This window comes from Apodemus sylvaticus, chromosome X (assembly GCF_947179515.1).
Source record: "Apodemus sylvaticus chromosome X, mApoSyl1.1, whole genome shotgun sequence".
NCBI lineage: Eukaryota > Metazoa > Chordata > Mammalia > Rodentia > Muridae > Apodemus > Apodemus sylvaticus.
The window spans coordinates 86,862,740-86,880,820 of NC_067495.1; the positions used below are offsets into that span (position 1 = coordinate 86,862,740).

At 34.2% G+C, this 18,081-nt stretch overlaps 1 protein-coding gene across 3 annotated transcripts in view; it reads left to right on the top strand.

The window, feature by feature from the left end:
* Positions 1-18,081, top strand: part of Diaph2 (diaphanous related formin 2) — a 714,153-nt gene that overhangs the window by 72,163 nt on the left and 623,909 nt on the right. For 2 of the 3 annotated variants that reach the window (XM_052170671.1, XM_052170673.1), the window contains 2 exons: positions 264-368; positions 5,053-5,073. In XM_052170671.1, coding sequence (XP_052026631.1) covers positions 264-368; positions 5,053-5,073 — 126 coding nt within the window. The remainder of the gene's footprint in view (positions 1-263; positions 369-5,052; positions 5,074-18,081) is intronic. The other variant, XM_052170672.1, reaches the window with a different exon arrangement.

Genomic DNA, 18,081 nt, shown 5'->3' on the forward strand with positions numbered 1-18,081 from the left:
TAAATGCATAGCTTTGCAAGGACTGTATAATACATATCTGTTATAAATGCCAAAGTGTCCTGTACCTAGCTTAAAATATTTTTCTTTCTTCTCAGTGTTTATTTAGCTAAATAGAAATATAAGCTATGAATATGTATGAAATACATACAAAATGACGGTATCTCAAGTATGAAATAATGAACTATTTAAAAATTTTGTTGATAAATATTAATTCCATTAATCACTTATGAAGCAATTAAAGCAATAATCCATCTTTCCAACAGGAGGATATGAACCTTAATGAAGAAAAGAAGGCTCCTTTGCGAGACAAGGATTTTACCACGAAGCGTGAGATGGTTGTCCAGTATATTTCTGCTACTGCCAAATCTGTAAGTAAAGACACTTCCCAGGCACCAATGGAATGAACTTAGCTGTTTGATTGAAAGTTAAAAAAAAAACACAGCTTTTTGCATTCTTGCCTCAGTACAAACATATTACCAATTTAGGTCAGTCTATCAATGTATGTATGTATGTATGTATGTATGTATCTATCTATCTATCTATCTATCTATCTATCTATCTATCTATCTACCTATCTATCATCTATCTATATCATATCTGTCTCAGTATTGAACTATTCATAAGATATGAGAGATCCATTATTATAAACAAGAGACCAATATGGATGTCTCTTGACAGCATTCAATGAATTTGAGGGCTGAGGTTTTATGCCTTTACAAAATGTTGGCATTCTGCTTACTATACACATTGCTACAAAAAATTTCAGATTTGAAGGGAGAAAACGCAAACAGCATAGCTACCTTTAAGTTTATATTGAAGCATCTAATTTTTGGATTTTTTTTTCATATTTGGCTTTGTTTTGAATGCAAACTGTTAGCTGCCTTATATTTGGTATGGTAAAGTTCACATTACTGTAAAGGAAAATATACACCAGGAACTTTAATCAAATCTGTATAAATTTCAAAACCTAAATGCTTGATTCATTGAAAGACTTTACTGTCTACAAGAAAAACTTACTGATTTAGTGAATTTAATTCACTCATTTTTTTGTTATCCTTCTAAGGTTCTTTGAAAAGTAGCCTTCAGGTTTGATTATTTTTGTAGAAAAACCACACTTGTGATGTGGTAAAAGATATATTTTGTATTTCTGAAAAGAGCTTTTAATGGCAGATTTCATGAAATCACTGTATGTATCTCTCTCTATATATATATACATGTTTGTATACATATGCATGCACGATTTATGTGTAGGTATATGAGTTTATTGTCATTTGTACACATGCATTTAAAACAAAGTATTTTCAGTTTAAACCATTGACCAGTGAAGAAAATATTCTTTACTGTAAAAGTATATTCCAAAATTATTTGACTATCTCATTCATACTTTTTAGTACTATAATTCCAATAGCAACTGCTGAATTTTGCAATTGCATTGATTCTATATTGTACTTTAGGCAAGCTAAATCTGAATGCTGAAATATTTAAATATAATGCATCGCAGCTCTGCCAGAACAGAGTTAACAGCATGTTTTTTAATTTGGTTCTGGTATCCAAAGGCAGAAATATGTTTCAAGTGATAAGTGAAATTTGCCATGAGCATCATTTTCAATAGAATTAGGTGATGCATAGGGTTTTTACTTTGAAATTCTGACGAATCTCTTCTCATTTTTGCACTCAAGTTATTGTTCCCAGTAAAAAGCTTTAGGAAATGTAGGTCATATATATATATATATATTCAGTGTTGTTTTAAATGCCTAGTGACAAGTATACTAGCAAATCTATATAACTAGATCTGAGTACAAAGTGGAGATAATATATGACTAATCATGTGCTGCTTTAATGATGGGATTTGTTAACATCTCTGGCTTATTTGTTGATATTGTTTGGGTAAGTGGGACTGACTATAATGAAGATTATATGATGTTCTCATTCCTTGACCTTCGGATAATTATTATCTGTGCACAGCATATTTTAATTTATGTTCATATTGTGTTCTCTTCAGCTGATCAAGAAAATGTACAGTTTTAAATCTTATGCTCATTTTTATATTGAAATGAAAGAAATTTTGGCTGAGGTAGTAGCATAGCATTAAGTGCACCTGCCTAAATTATTAAGGCTTTGGCTTTTGTCTCTACCACTGGAGACAGACTAGAAGATAGAAATAGAGAAAGGTGGAGGAAGGGAAGAGGAGAGCTAAGAGCTTATGTTAACTGCTTCATTCAGTTGATAGAAATGGAGTATTATAAGACGTAAAATTTTCTATTTCACTTAACCTCAAAATTAGTTATACTGATTTGATGGCCCTTATTTGTCTCATTAGCATACTTTTTAGCTCTTCTTCCTTTGCAAAAAATTCCAAGACTGTAGATTTTTCCTATTATTTTTTTATGAGCAAAATATTTTGATGGAAGAGAACCAGCTGACAGGCATGTTTTGAAGCGTTCTCACCTTGGAAAAACAGTAATTAGTACTGTTTTCTATCTTTAAAACTATGAAAATTGTTTATTTAATTTCCTTTTAAAGATAAGAGGGCTGCCATTCACTGGGTAACGATATTCAGTACGAAACAATGCTTTTACCTGTTCATCATCATGGCAGTCAATTTTGCACCAATTATCACTGAATGTGTGGCTGTTGGCCTGTGTGGAGCTTAGGTTCCTGCTCTGTTGTCTGATTTTCATTAGGTGTTAAATATTCTTTGCCTGTACTGTACATTTTTACTTTTTCATTATATATTGATATACTCATTAAAGATGTTTCCAAATTTAATGCAGATAGGATGGTACCTGTCATGTTATAAAAAGGCTTTGTAAGCAATCCGTGTTCTCATCTGAAAATAAAACCAGTGTTAATGTGGAAAAATATTACATAGCCACATTTAAGATATAGGAGGACTATAGTTAAATTTTAGTGTAAAACGTTGTTTTCCCCTTTAACTAACTACTTTTTTCTTTTATATGGAATTAAACAATGATAAAGTGAACTCCGAGAAAGAGCTGGGAAAGGGCATTAAGAGATGCTGCTGCACCATACAGCTATGTGTTAGAACCTGTTTCTAAGACAAACAAGTCTGATTTTGCGTCATTAATTTTGTTACAATTAGTATTGGTCAAGAAGGATATTAAGAAAACCACACGTTGATGTTGTAAAACTATTGTTTAATTCTCTACACATACTTAATATAATGTCCAGTAATAGACAGCTATGTGAGCATTAAAGGGATAATAAATTGAGTAACTCCGTGTTAAGTGAAATTTTAATGTGGATGTGGAGAGCCTCATCTGCATTTATTGCTCTGAGATCCAAATGGTTGTTATTGTAGGAGTGGTGAGGGTAGACCTGACCTATGGGAACTGGCATGCATAGATTATTTAGTTACAAATAACAAAGAAGATTGTATAGTTTCAAAGTGCCATGAAGAAATGAAAATAAGGTTTGTGAGTATTGGTAAAGCTGCCCTACTAAATCATTACCTAGCACACTATGCTGGTGATTTAGACAAGATCTTGCATACACCTAATGGCATATGCAGGCACTCATGAGGAAAAGTTACTCACCTCATGTTAGTCAGCCAAGTGTCCTTCTCCTTATGGTAATATGAAGAAAGCAGTTTACTTCTAATTTTAATGAGTACTTTTGAAATTGAGATTTTAGAACAACTGATTTTGTTGTATTCTAAATCACACAATTTTGACAACATGTGAGGCATTAAACAGTATGTTGTTTCAAAAAATTTCAACTGATTATAAGAAAATGATTATTCAATTATGTCTACAGATTTGTAGACTTAAAAATATCAGAAGTAGTTGAAAGTAGTCGTACACATGTCAATATATATGCACTTATTGTGACTTATTAAAAACCATTATTAGATAATTTTTCCTCAGGTCCTTTTCATCCATGGCGTGGAAGTCATAAAATATGTGACCAAATTATTTTCTCCATGTTTCTCTTGACTAATGAATCTAATATATTTCTGTATGTGCTTTAGCTAAATGAAATCCTTTTCAATCCAAATGAATCATTAAAAGGTCTTCAATTGGCCACATTTTAGTTGTTTCACAGACTATGAACCTGTCTTAATTGTTAACACAGACTCTCATTCTTTCTTTTTGGTCCCTTGTCTGTGATAAAGAAACAAGGGACAAATATAATCTGTCTTCTTTGTTGGGAGGAAATAATTTATGTCAATAGCATATCTTTCATTTCAGAGGACTGTTGTGGTACCAAAGAAGATTTTATTCATCTAAATAATTGCTGCTTGTAAACAGGGTGTTGAATGTGTTTAAAGGATTTGCTTCTCTTTTTGGAGAGTCTGAAATCATTCAGATTGCTGAATCATTTCTCTTCTTGGATTCTTATGAAATCATTTACTTGGAAGCTGCCATTATCTTTTTGTATCTTGTGATATCTCACTAAGCCAGGATACTTAATGGGCTTTCAGTTACATTTGATGTTTGTTTTAAAACACTAGCTGAAAAATTTAACACATCTTGATAATAACTGTTATCAGATGAATGGCATTCAGTGGTGAATTAGCTATTTTTGGTACACTGCTCAGTATTCAAGTGTGGGGATCAGATAACAGCGATTTGACTTATATTTGGATTTTGGCGTAGATTATGTTTATGTTAGGAGTTTCCTGTTGTTTTCTTAAACAGATCCTGTCTCAGAAATTGTCTTATCTTTTGATTTCTGAACTGTTTTCTCTGTATTGTGTACATTTTTATGGGTAAAGTATATTGTTTGTCCTTACATCATATAGAAATCTAATTTCATACTTGGAACAATAGGGTGATTATAATGCATGAAAACCCAAATCATATTGTTTCTCCTTAGTCTTCAGACTTTAGATTTTGAAATGTGGCACACATTAATATTTGTTTTTTTGTTTTAGTTTCAAGAGCTCAAGCACTAAATGTGTTGTTAGTAGATCAGACTAGTTACTAATTTACTAAACACTAAACTTTTGTGAAAGCTTCTCATTACTAATATTATTGCTGTTTGTTTTTTTTCACACCATAACCATTCTCCGTTGACCACTGTATGCAGATAGTTGGAAGTAAAGTTATGGTAAGTACAAGAGATGTGCTTTACCCTTAGCACTAAATTTTTGTTTTGGGGCTTTGTGACTGTTGCATGCAATATTTAAGGTTTGGTGTTTCATTTGCTATATGTTCTTAAAAAGTGTTAAGGTACATTTTGAGATCAAGTAATTAATATTTAGCTATGTTAAGTAGATTCATGTTTAAGAAGTTTGTTTTTCTGTTCCCCATATATTGGGAATTGTGTTAGATAACTTGGATGGAATTGTATATGTTAGTTTCTCAGGATGGGGCCAGGGTCCTAAAGCATTGGAAGCATTGGTCTTCTGTTTATACAAATTTTTGTTATGATGCCTTACTTTGATTTTGGTGTCATACACACAAACTCAGTCTCTCTCTCTCTCTCTCTCTCTCTCTCTCTCTCTCTCTCTCTCTCTCTCACACACACACACACACACACACACACATTGATAAAAGAAACTGATGCAATGTAGTTAGGTGACTTGAAAATCTGGTTTTGCTGGATGGTAGATAATACTTCTGATTTTTAGGGAGTAATAATTCCTTGTCCTTCAGCTATATGTAGTTAAGTTGAAATCATCACCTTAACTCATATTTTAAGGTTCTTTTTGATGCTACCACTTAAAGATTTTATACTTAGGGTATTACATTTTTAATACCCCCCTGTAGCAAGCCAGACATTGCCTGCATTGTACTTCAAAGCTATTTGTAATTACTTTCGATCCTTGAGTATGTATCATTTATTTGTAGAATAGAATTTGAAACATCTTTAAAGTCACAGAAGAATGAAGTATTTGGCAAGAATGTGTCTAATATTTGCTTTGCTTTGGAAAATTCTCTTCTTTTTTTCCTCCTTTCTTTCTCTCGATGGTAGATATTGCACATGTTTGCCAGAACATGTTACTTCCTTCTACCCAATCGGCTCCCATCTTCTCTTTATAAACTCAACTGGGCTTCATATGTGTGTGTGTGTGTGTGTGTGTGTGTGTGTGTATGAAGGGGCTTTAACTCAGGTTGTCAGACCTGGAGGCCAATACCTTTACCCACTAAGCCATCTCTCTGACTTGATGGTTCCTTTAAGAAGGCATCCTCGGCTGCGTTCCTATCTTTATCTGGACACTTGTTAGTGAATAAAGAAACTTACCTTGAATACTTCTAAATCAAGCATATTATACATTTTAATTAGAGTATTATTTTCTTCTTTGGAGCCTAGCAAGTACCTAAGTATTACTCTTGATGAACATTCATGTTGCAGGTGAAGCTTTCCCAGGTAATTGCTTCCATCCCATAGCATCCTTTCTTTTTAACATTTTAGAATAAATCTTTTACAGGCCTCCTTTTGTCAATCAATATAACTTTTGCTATCAAGAAACTAGGTCTAAATGGTATGAGACAGATGACAACAGAGAGGTGTATAGAACAGAGAGAGGGCCCAAGGAGGCTATATTGTCAGTCTTGAAAGCGAGAGAATACCAATTATACCTGGTTTCTACAGTGTTTTGAAAGGTGATGTTTTTTGATGAGTTCTTTGTGTAGATCCAGAGTATATCTTGCTTCACGGTCATTTTCTGATCTTTCATCTGCTTCTCACATTTGAGCTGTCAACTTCTGCTACAAAGAAGAGTAAACTTAAGGAATCTCTTCTACAGGAAATGAGGAAGGTTTAATTTAGAGGTAGGTGGGATGCATTATGGAAATTTTTGTCCGTATTCTATTTTGCAGCTTGAGAGAGAGAGAGAGAGAGAGAGAGAGAGAGAGAGAGAGAGAGAGAGAGAGAGAGATGAACAAACAATGTATAAAATCACACTAGTTATACTACAGCTACAAAAGGGCTTATTGTGTCATGGACCCATTAATCTTCAAAAGGTGGGAGGAATATTTTACTGATAAAATAAGCAGGTACAATTTTCCTAGAAGTTCTGTAGACAGTTGATTCTCAAATAACCAATTTATGTATTGTGGTTACTTAGAGATTGTAGCATTAGTTAAAAATATGAGGGCTGGAAGAGCCAGTAAAATTGGAAACAGGGAATATATAATGAAGTAGGTCTGCTTGGCCTTTTCCCTTTTGTTACTGTAATGCTGATTGCAAGCTGAAATAATAGAATGTGAGGCTCTGCTGCTGATTTCTTTTTCTTTTTTTTTTTTTAATCATCAGTGCTGCTGTTCAGTTTTCATATTTACAAGTTTTACTTTAAAAAGCAAATCTGAAGTCTACCTGTTATTGGGACACAACTACAACTTCTTCCCCAGGTCATATGGATTCTGGCTTTATGACTTTTCTGCTGGTACTTACTCCACAGTTTCTGTGTAAAGCTTTTCTTAATTCTGATTCCCTAAATTACCTTCTATTTCCACCTAATACCTTATGAGAATTCCTGTAGCTCTTTCTCTTACATATGTATTTCTTTCCTATTTGGTAATTCCTATGATCAAATTCCTGAGAGCTTTTAAAAAATCACATTCCTAGTTCGCTTTATAGTAATTTCCATACTTGAACAGGGAATTGTTTGGTTCTGTCTTTCTGTGTCCACAGGACAAATTCTGAAATTTTTGGAAGTCACATATCAAATGGATTAGATCATCTATCAAGATCAGACTTCCCATTGTGAAATGAAAATTCTAAGTTCAGGATAGCTTTCATGGACTATTTGTATTTGATATATTTAAAATATAAGTAAACATTTCAAACAGATGTCCTGTTTATTCTTTCATTAAGTATAGTATCTATTAAACATTTTTGAAAAACATAAAGCATAATATCTACAGTGTAAAGTGAAATTAAGACCATGATTTTATTTCATTTTTTGTTAGTATACAAAAAATGTAGATTCAAAGGTAGAAATACAATTATTTCTGGGCCACGAATCCTGAGAAGGATTTTTCTGAATGTTAGAAGAAGAGTTCACCTCTCTTTTGGAAGCTATGTACTACTTGCTGTGGATTATTTCTGGGTTTTGAACAAAAATTAAAACAACAACAACTGAAAAACCCTATGTGTGAAAGTTAACATTGCCACATTTATTTTAAAGAGACATTAAAATAGTTAAGCATTTTGTACAGTTTTTGTCTATAAAGTGAAAATGATAAAATATCTTTTATTACCTATAAAAGTAGCAAAGGATTTGGAATCAGACAGAGGGAGAACTGAATGATGGCTTTTTTGTGGGTTGACTTCTAAATAAGTGTGGTAGAATGTTGTGAGCCAAAATAGTGTTTATTGTTTAGTAACACATTGCATAAAACAGATTTAGAAAACAGTTAAAATGATTGATTTGGTTTTATTGCAAGCCAGCAATAGCTTATCCACAAACATAAAAGTAAGCATTCTTATATAGGGAGAAGGAACAATTGACATGATTATCCCTGATACATTAAAAATTAGAAATATAATGACTAGACCTTACAAGGCTAAACATAAGGCATTTTAATATAATAAATAATTCAGGGCCTAGGACAGCAGCAGCAACTTTAGAAGTGTTTGTTTTAGCTATGAAAAGACCAGAATTTAAATGCTTGACTTAGGGTTATACATGGTGGTGCAGGCTTTTAATCCCAGAATGTGGGAGGAAGAGGCAAGGACATCTCTTTGAGTTCATGGTCATCCAGAATTATGTAATGTGACTCTTTAATAGAAAAAAATGTATAATTTTGTGCATGAATTCTTTGTAACTGTGTAGTTAGAGACACAGTCTTATGTAGGTAGTCAAGGCTGTGCTTTATTCCTTATTGTTCTGCATTGACCACAAGTACAGCTATTACAAGCGTACTCCATCACACCAAACTGCTTTTTTTAAAAGCCAAAGTTACTAGGTACCTGTTAATGCCAGGTGCTATGCTTGGTGTTATTGCCAGAGCCTCTGTCCATAATGCGTAATTTTACATAGTAATATAGATCCATATTCAGTGATATTGACATAAAATACATGAATTTTGAAAAATGAATTGCTTTTCCTGTTCTGACTAAAATTGGGGGGAAAGAGCCAATCTTATTCTGATTCTGCCTTCACCTTTCCCTTATCAGTATGGTAACATTAAAAAAAAAGAGAAGAAACAAAAGCCTCAAAATATTCATATATAGCTTTGCCTTGAGGCTCCATTTCAGGAAGTAGCAGGTCATTCGTTTTGGTGAATGGTCTGTTTTCAACCTTCCTTGGCAGGGCCTGTAGAAAACCAGAGCTCAGAACCACCATTTAAATGTACAGATCTTACTTTCTAGATCTCCTTGGAGTGCTAGAATGATAAACTATCCAGGAAGTCCTCATGGAGCAAACATTTTAGTTGGGGAAACAGACAGGAAGACACATATCAAATATTATGACAGGTCTTGGCAAGTGTGATGGAGGAAAACAGTAAAAAAAAAAGTAAGATGAGAAAGCAGAGTGATCAGCAGTGTGCTGTTTTAAACAGGCAAGCTCTGTGAGCAAGTGATATTTGAATGGAGAACTCAGGGAGAATGGAGAAAGCCATGCAGGTATCTGGGAACAAGCATTGCAGCCACAGACACTGTCAAGTGCAAAGGCTTCGAGGCAGGAATCTGTATGGAGTGTTTGAAGAATAGCATGGAGGATACTATGCATAGCCTGACATGAGCAAAGGACAGAACGTGCTAGTTAATAAGCAATGCCAAGAGCTAGTTATAATGGCGGAATATGTATTAAGCATTGCTAGCATTTCCCAGACCTGGAAAGGTACACTGTGGTCATTTGAGGAGAGCCAAATGTCAGTTGAATAGTCACTGAGTGGGTCTGAACGTTTTTTGAGGCTTTAAACAGCAGAATCAGAGGTTTCTCCTGTGGACTGTTCATATAGCAATAGACTTTGGAGAGGTTAGACTAGGGAAGAGAGATCAAGGAGGTGGTTTCTGCAGTGGTCTCATATGAGTCTGAACTGGGATGTGTGGTTAGTAGGATCTAAATGTAGGATATAGATGAGAGACCAAGGGAGATAGGATGTGTTCTATATCAGCCCCAGTAAATGAATAAAAAGGGCAGAAGAGATGTGTGCCTCAATAATGACAGAAATTTCAAGCATGGCTGGCTAAAATGACTATAGCATTTATATAAAAGTCAAGGCCAGAACAAGTTTGGAGTTGAGATGATGAGTTCAGTTAGACATGTAAATCAAGGAGAAGTGACTAAGATCACAAAAGCAGAAGTAAAGTCTGATCATGCGAGGACATTTCTTTAGTTTTATTGTATTCACAGGTTGATTTTTATAATGTAGTTCACTGTTGCAGATTACTGCTTTTACTATTTAAAATATCCTCTCTGAACCTCACTGATGAGCTCACATATCATTTGAATATCTTTCACTAGCTCATGAACTGAAGCCCAGCCATCTTTACTAAGTCAGCCAGCTTTGTGTATATCTCAATGACTGAGTGGGTTGACATAGAGAACAGTGACACATATTTCATAGTCTGGGGTGTTATCCTTTAGATAGGTGAGCTTAAATGTTTAAGCAGTCTCGTTTCTTTAACTTTTTTAAATGAACTCATTTTATAGGACAAACTCATCATAGTGAAGGCTCAATACAAGTGTTATTTTACTCCAAATCATAATGTGAGAACAGCCTTCACTAATTGAGTGGCCTACAGGGTTTTTATTCCAAAGTAGGTTTATTCCAATGGGTTTCTAGAATTAGGATGGTGAAGAAAGTAATGCCAATGAGGCAAAAGTAACCATAGGAACTTGAGGCCAAGCCTGCATCACATTGTGAAACTCTGTCAAGAGAATGAGAGAGACATTGAAATTGAGAGATTGGCTTTATGGTCAGTTTCAAAGTAAGCTCAAATGTTGTTGCTACGCACTTGAATGTAAACCAGCTATTACTAGTAGTATCCAGAAAATAACACTAAGCATGGCATTATGTTTTCATGTTTTGTTATTCTATCATTAACTTGCATTTTTATTAGTTTATTAAAAGTATAATACCTCAATGATTACTTCATGCTAATATTATACTTTTGTTATACCAAGTATTTGAGTATATCCTGTAATGAAAGATTAAATCTTAGTTTTCCATTTTCCCCTTTCTATAATTAGGTAGTCCAGAAGGGGGAGACAAAACATTGATTATTGGAGTTTGAAATAAACTCAGGATGATAAAACATTGCTTTCTCGTATCCCAAGTTGATTGTGGTTTTCTAACAAATAGAAATTTTAGAATGTTTGCTACTGTAAAAGATTTGCTTTTGATGGTGGTAACAATCTTATTAAAACCTAAATTCAATCAGAATAAAAATAATGCCATTATTTCCAACTATAAAGTAGAAAAACTCATTTGTTAATAAGATGAAAAGAAGACCCGAGTCTATTGAATGGTGGCATATATTAAGAGTTCTTTTAAAGAACTGCACAAACACTATTAAAATACTCATTTTAGTCTTCCACAATTTCACATTCATTAGTGCAATAACCAGCTACGTTCTCATTTTCTAATGTTTTAACAGTATGCAAGTTGGCTTGTGCATTGGGCTTGTTTTAGATGAGGGTGTAGAGGGTCTGAGAATCTGGCTCGGTGGCAAAGCATTTGGCTAGCTGAGTTACAAAAACAAAACAACAAAACCTAACATATCAAGCCAAGGATATCAGCATGTATTTTGAAAGATCTTATTTCTGTCCATACTCCGTTTTAGCAGAACTTCTAATCTCTTCCTATCATGGAGGAGCTGCTGCATTTTAGGCGATGCAGGACCTCTCTGCACCTGCTGTTCTGTGGGTCAGAGGACTGAGCAGGAGTGACCCTTGTATTTTTGGAGTTGCCATATTGCACATTGGCAACATCCATTTGGGTAAACAGATGACACTGTGCAACTTTAATGGGAGGGAAAAAAGTGAAAAACAAATGTTGCATTAAGGTCCCAAATATATACTAGAAACAATTCCATTTCTAGCATTGGCCTATAATATTTTGAAGCTAGTTTTTCTAGGCTTAAAGAGATAAACCATTGTTCCTTTGAGTTTTATATCATCCATGTTCACCTTTCCTATGCACTCTTGCCTTTTATAATTAATTTCAATTAAACATTAGCTTTGTTTAATTAATAATATTTAATTAAAATGCTTATAAGCTCTCAGAGGGCAAGGACCATGTCTTAGTATACCTTAGGTATTTTCAAATACCCTAGGCTGTAACAGCAATAAAATAATTAGTATCCCTCTGTTGAATCACTATATTCTTATAACTCCACTGACGTTGAACTGCATATGAACTGAAATTGGAAGTCTGCTAGTTATTTTATAATGCTTCTCAAAAACAGTTCTTATTCTTCCAAGATTCAGTCCAAAACCATAAAACTCTTTTTTTCTTAGAATAAAAATAAACGTTTTAAGTATGTTTCTTCTTGATTACTTTTCTACATTGAGGACAGTTTCTCATTATCACTGATGGACTCTTTTAGAACACTTGACGTGGCTGTTCAGCCTTTTCTATTTCAAGTTTTCCTGCTAGAGCTGTTATTTCTCACTGCTTCTCTCTCTCTCTCTTTCTCTCTCTCTCTCTCTCTCTCTCTCTCTCTTTCACTCTCTCTTTCTCTCCCTCCCTCCCTCTCTCCCTCCCTCCCTCTCTCTCTCCCTCCCTCCCTCCCTTCCTTCCTCCCTCCCTCCCTCTCTCCCTTCCTCCCTCTCTCCCTCCCTCCCTCCCTCTCCCTCCCTCTCTCTCCCTCTCTCTCTCTCTCTCTCTCTCTCTCTCTCTCTCTCTCTCCCTTCCTCTCTCCCCCTTCCTTCTGTTCTCTTTTATTGGTAGAGCCTATAGATTGGGGCCTTAGAATTGTTACAAATTCCTTTATAACCCACCCTGTCTCGATGTCTTTTTCTCATTTTACTCAGAGTGTTGATATGTCTATGCAAATACCCTCCTTCCTCAGATTAGATAGGGGTGAAGAATATTGAAATGGGTCCACCCTCCACCTCACTCTTGCCTCATTATCCAACATTCTCCCAAAATAGCTGTTCATCACATCAGCCAGAAGCAACCTGATTGTTCCCTTGGAATTTTGCTCTGATTGTGTTTGCTCACAGTATGTTGTATACAGTGAATCATACTTACAGGAAACCTACCGTACAATATGAATGCTTAATAAAGAAATTGTAGCAATTGAACAAAGGGATGCATAATTGTTTAATTTTTGTTACATCCTAGAGTATATAAAAATGTCAAGTGTAGACTATGACCTGGCCCTTGTTTGTTGAGAGCTTATATGACATTTATTTAAATATTACTAATTAAAATTAATGTTTAACTGAAAAAATTATAGGCCTTGGATTTGAAGACCTACTGTTTGGATCAGGGATCTTCTTTTTATGCCTGAATGATTTGGGGTAAAAGACTAACCTTTCTTTAGCCCATATCTCTATAAGTAATTTTTATACTGATAGAGTTATGAAACACTTGTAAACTGTCAAACAAGCTGTGCATTTAAGCCATTACAGTAATAACCAGTTAAAGAGATAATTCCTATGGTAGTTCCTAATACATATTTCAAAAGCAATGTTTTGAGCCACAAGTGTTGGCCGATAATGCATTTATGCATTCATTTCATTACTTAATGTCTTCTTTAGAAGCCAATTATGCTTTTATCCTCTGCAAAATCGCACATTTTTGACATTGCTCCTTGGCTAAAGATTATGTTTACTGCTAATTCTTTATGAAAAGGCATAAGCAACTGTGGGTGTCATCCCTACGTTTACATCTAAATATGAAAAGATCCATATTTAAACTGTTCAGCCATTTGCTTGCTGACTTTGAACTCTTTTGCTTATACATCTTTTACAAATTATGGGTTTAATAACTTTCTAAGACTGAATCATAGAAACTGAGCAATGACAAAACTTCTGACACAATAATTTCAGATTGTTGGTAGTAAAGAATTTTTCCATAATTTAAAAAGAAACATAAGTATAAAAAGGCCCACATTCATTCAAATATATTATTTAAAAGAACACTTGATCATTTTACCTTTTTTTTTTTGTTTTTGTTTTTTTGGTAAGGGCAATGAAATTGTGATGAGAGGAAGGGGACCAGGAAGCGAGGAGGGAAAAGAGAGCTGAGGGAATGAATAAAAATGAAATACATTGACATATATGTAAAGAAACCCAACTATGTTTTGTACTAACTTAAAAGTTTGGATTAAAAAGACCAGTGGAGTACTGACTAGGATTTTTTTGTTTATTTGTTTGTCAACATAGACATATCTTGGAAGAGGGAATAGTATTTGAGAAAATGTCTGTATCAGTATGGTTTCTGGCCAATCTCTAGTGCATTTTCTTGATTAATACTTGATGCCCAAGGGTTCCATGCACTGTGGAAAGTGCTATCCTTGGTTTGGTGGCTCTGGGTTCTCTAAGAAGGCAGGCTGAGCAAGCCATAGGGGACAAGCCACTAAACAGCACTCTTCAATTGACTCTGTATCAGCTCCTGCCTCCAGGTTTGTGCTCTGAATGAGTTTCTGTTTCAATACTGGACAATAACTTGTAAGAGGAGATAATCCCCTTCTTCCTGAAGTTACTTTTGGACCTGGTGTTTGTCACAATGACACAAAGCAAGTAGAAATAGGAATTAAAAATGACCCACAATCCTATACACTTTACATTAAGAACTATTAATATTTTGGTATGTTTATATGCAGTTGTTTCTTTCCTGCATATTATGTGATTAAAATTGCTTATACTAATTTTTGTTCATGTTTTTTCATTCAGATATGCACAATTGATTTCTAATACCATAAACTGATGAAGATAATTTAGTAAATTACATATTTGATAGCAAAGTCATATTGTAATAAACCCAGGCACCCTTAGTTTCCTTAATTACAGTTACTAAAAACTCAATATCCAGGAGCAATTTTCACCTCGTGTGATTGTGGCAGCATTTTATCTTTAGAAAAGTTGAGTATGTGAATAGCTGTGGTTCAGTACTTTTTAAATGTATCTACTTATGTAGTTTGAGAAACCTGATGAAAAAATATCTGTGTTCCATAGCCCATTTTTGTATTAAATAATACACATTGCCATAAAGATGTAAAGTGATGCTTAAATGTTTAGTGTTTACTTTTGCAAAATGATAAGTGTTTATAGTGACTTTTTTGTATTTATGAGGCATGAGTAATTTGGAGGCAAATCTAAATGTATGTGATTGATAAGTAGGACCATAAAAGTATAAAAGAGTTTCACCAAATTTGGTAAACCCTGCTTTCCTTTCTTTGTGGGGAGGGTACTGTTGAATTACTATTCGAAAGGAAGCAAGGTTTTCATTTGGAAAATTTGCTTGTATTAAACAGATGACTAGGCTGAAATAGCTTCTAAAATAATTTCATGCTTTTGTTTTTAATGTACTCCAATTATAAAATGTCACATCAAATTGTATGTGAGTACACAAGTGCATAATTTTAATTTTATTTTTGAGTTATCACATTTCAGGATGTTGATTAAAATCACCCAAAATATTTTCTAAGCTTTTTGTGGATAACAAATGAACCATTTTGAAATGACTTAAAACGAGATTAAAATTTTGGCAGATAATGCTTTGATTAAAAGACTTGATTGATCATTCTATAGTTACTTGTTTGGTCCATTTTATGATTATGTAAGGAACTCTCTGCCAAATTTTATTATTTTCGCTAAGTCTTTGAGAGTCATTCTAATGTATAACTCCTACTCAGTCTTTGGTTAAAACATTATATTACATTTGCTTATTCATTCTTTTTCTTATTTCTTCTTTTATCATTTTTTTGAATTTTGTTGCTGATTTGTTATATTTCAGCCTTTCGTGCTGAAGCATGTATCACCTAATAGCGAGCAACTTCTCTGGCATCAGCAGTGCATATAATCAAATTCCATGCTTTTTTTTTTACACTGATATGATACTGCTATATAGCTAGAGTCGCCTTTTAAATATTTTTCCATCTATCTTAATATACTTTTAAATTATATTCTTAGAATCCAGTTGAAGATATAACTATTGTTTCTATTTTTCTCAACTTATTCATTCTAGAAGAGTCTGGACCCATTTGGGAAGTTTTCCGTATCACTTTGACATGAGTCAGAAACCTGGCAGAATGTTTCCCAGGCTTTGATTTGTCTGTTTCTCCATGATTAAATTCAGGGTAAACATTTTTCCCAAGGCTATTCCATAGGTGATGCTTTGCCTCATAGCATCTCATCCTCAGGCATGTGGATGTCTGGCAGTCATCACTGGGACTGGCCAGATGTGTTGGAATGCAAGTGTTTTATCTTCCTAGAATTTTTTTCTAAATGAGAAATATCATGATATCTTGAGATCATGTAACTCATTCCTTAGTAATGTTTTGTATATTTTTTAAACCCGTGGATACAATTCTTGCTCTGAGTCAATTATTACTTGGTTTATTACAGAATAATATTCTGATTTTTTCTTTAGGTTTGTATTTGTTATACAGCTGTCTTCTGTAAAAATAAGCACTATTGGCTTTCTCTTCCTGTCTGTATTTAAAAATGATCGTATGTTCTCATAGATTGTTCGTTTAAATTCAGTTCATTGGCACAACTTGATAATATGTGAATGCCTTTCAGTTTTTTCCTTTTTTCTTTTTTACTAAAGATAACATGTAAAATAAAGAAATTAAATAATTGATGTATGCTCTTGTGTTAGTGTACTTGGTCCTCAGTTAGAGGCATTTTTTAAATGTTATGGATAGGGCCTAGCTAGAGAAAATGCATTGCTTAAGAGAGTGAGGTAGGCCTCATGGATTGTAGCCTGTGCCACATTCTAGCCTGAGGTCTCTGCCTCCCGATTATGGTGAGATGAGCAAGCAGCTTCATACTTTTATCACCAAGGGCTCAGCCAGTTTAGTTGCCTACTGCAATAGATTGTACCCCCTCAATCCATAAGCCTAAATAGGTACTTTCTCCTCTAAGATGTTTCTTTTAGCTATTTTGTCAAAGCAGCGAGAAAATAGACTAGAAGAGAAAGGGAGCTATTATAAAGACAAATATAAATGGCTTTGAATATCAGCAGAATAAGAAACAAAGAGGTTTATATGGTGAAGTCAGAAGGCATAATTTTTATAAGATTTAACTGCCTATAGGGATGGCACCTTTGAAGAAATCGACTCCGAGTTCTTTTAGCTTTGATTCTGAGGACAGATACGTTTATCTGGAAATAATTCCTTCTTTTACATCTATGGGGAAGAACTCCTCTATGTTATGGGCCTTATGTCTCTGCAACAATAAAAGCTACTTATACCATAAAAATTTTGAAAGCTATTGTGTGATTATAGATGCTATAACACACACTGGTCAGGCATTTGTCCCTAGCAACCATCCATCTGTTTCTGAATGTCCTAGTCTAACATGTTCAGATCACTCGAAATTATAATAGTGCATTGTATATAGACAGATACATGTTTCAACCTAAAACCTTAAAATAGATGTGTTGGAATGCAAGTGTTTTATCTTCCTAGAATTTTTTTCTAAAACATCTCACTTCTAACTGAATCTAGGTAGGGAGATATTTTGCTTTATTGATCTGGTTTCTGGCTGTTTGGACTTTAATATTCTGAACCAGTTTTCTTTGCAAATAATGGCATAGATGACATAATTATAGATGCAGAATTTTCTCACTTGACAAAAGTAATAAAACAATGGGAAGAGTACATATATCATTATAAGTAAGTAATTTGTCTTTATTAATATGATAAAAATCCATATTATATCCTCATTGAATTTATTTGTTCATTGTCCAGTAGTTGGAGAGAACTCCACTAAGCTGCTTTGTGACCTCCACAGGAATGCCCCTTCCCCCCTCTCTCTCTCTGCCTCTCTGTCTCTGTCTGTTTTACTCTGTGTCTGTCTCAGCCTCTGTCTTTGTTTTGTCTCTCTTTCCTCTCTTTCTCCCCTCCTTCCTGTCTCTTGAACAAACACATACACAAAACACTCACACACAATTTGCTCTTTGATTTCTTGTTGTGGATACATGGCATGTTGATTAGCATACAATCTAGTCCTTTTACCTTTGATATTTAGAAAGAAGTTCT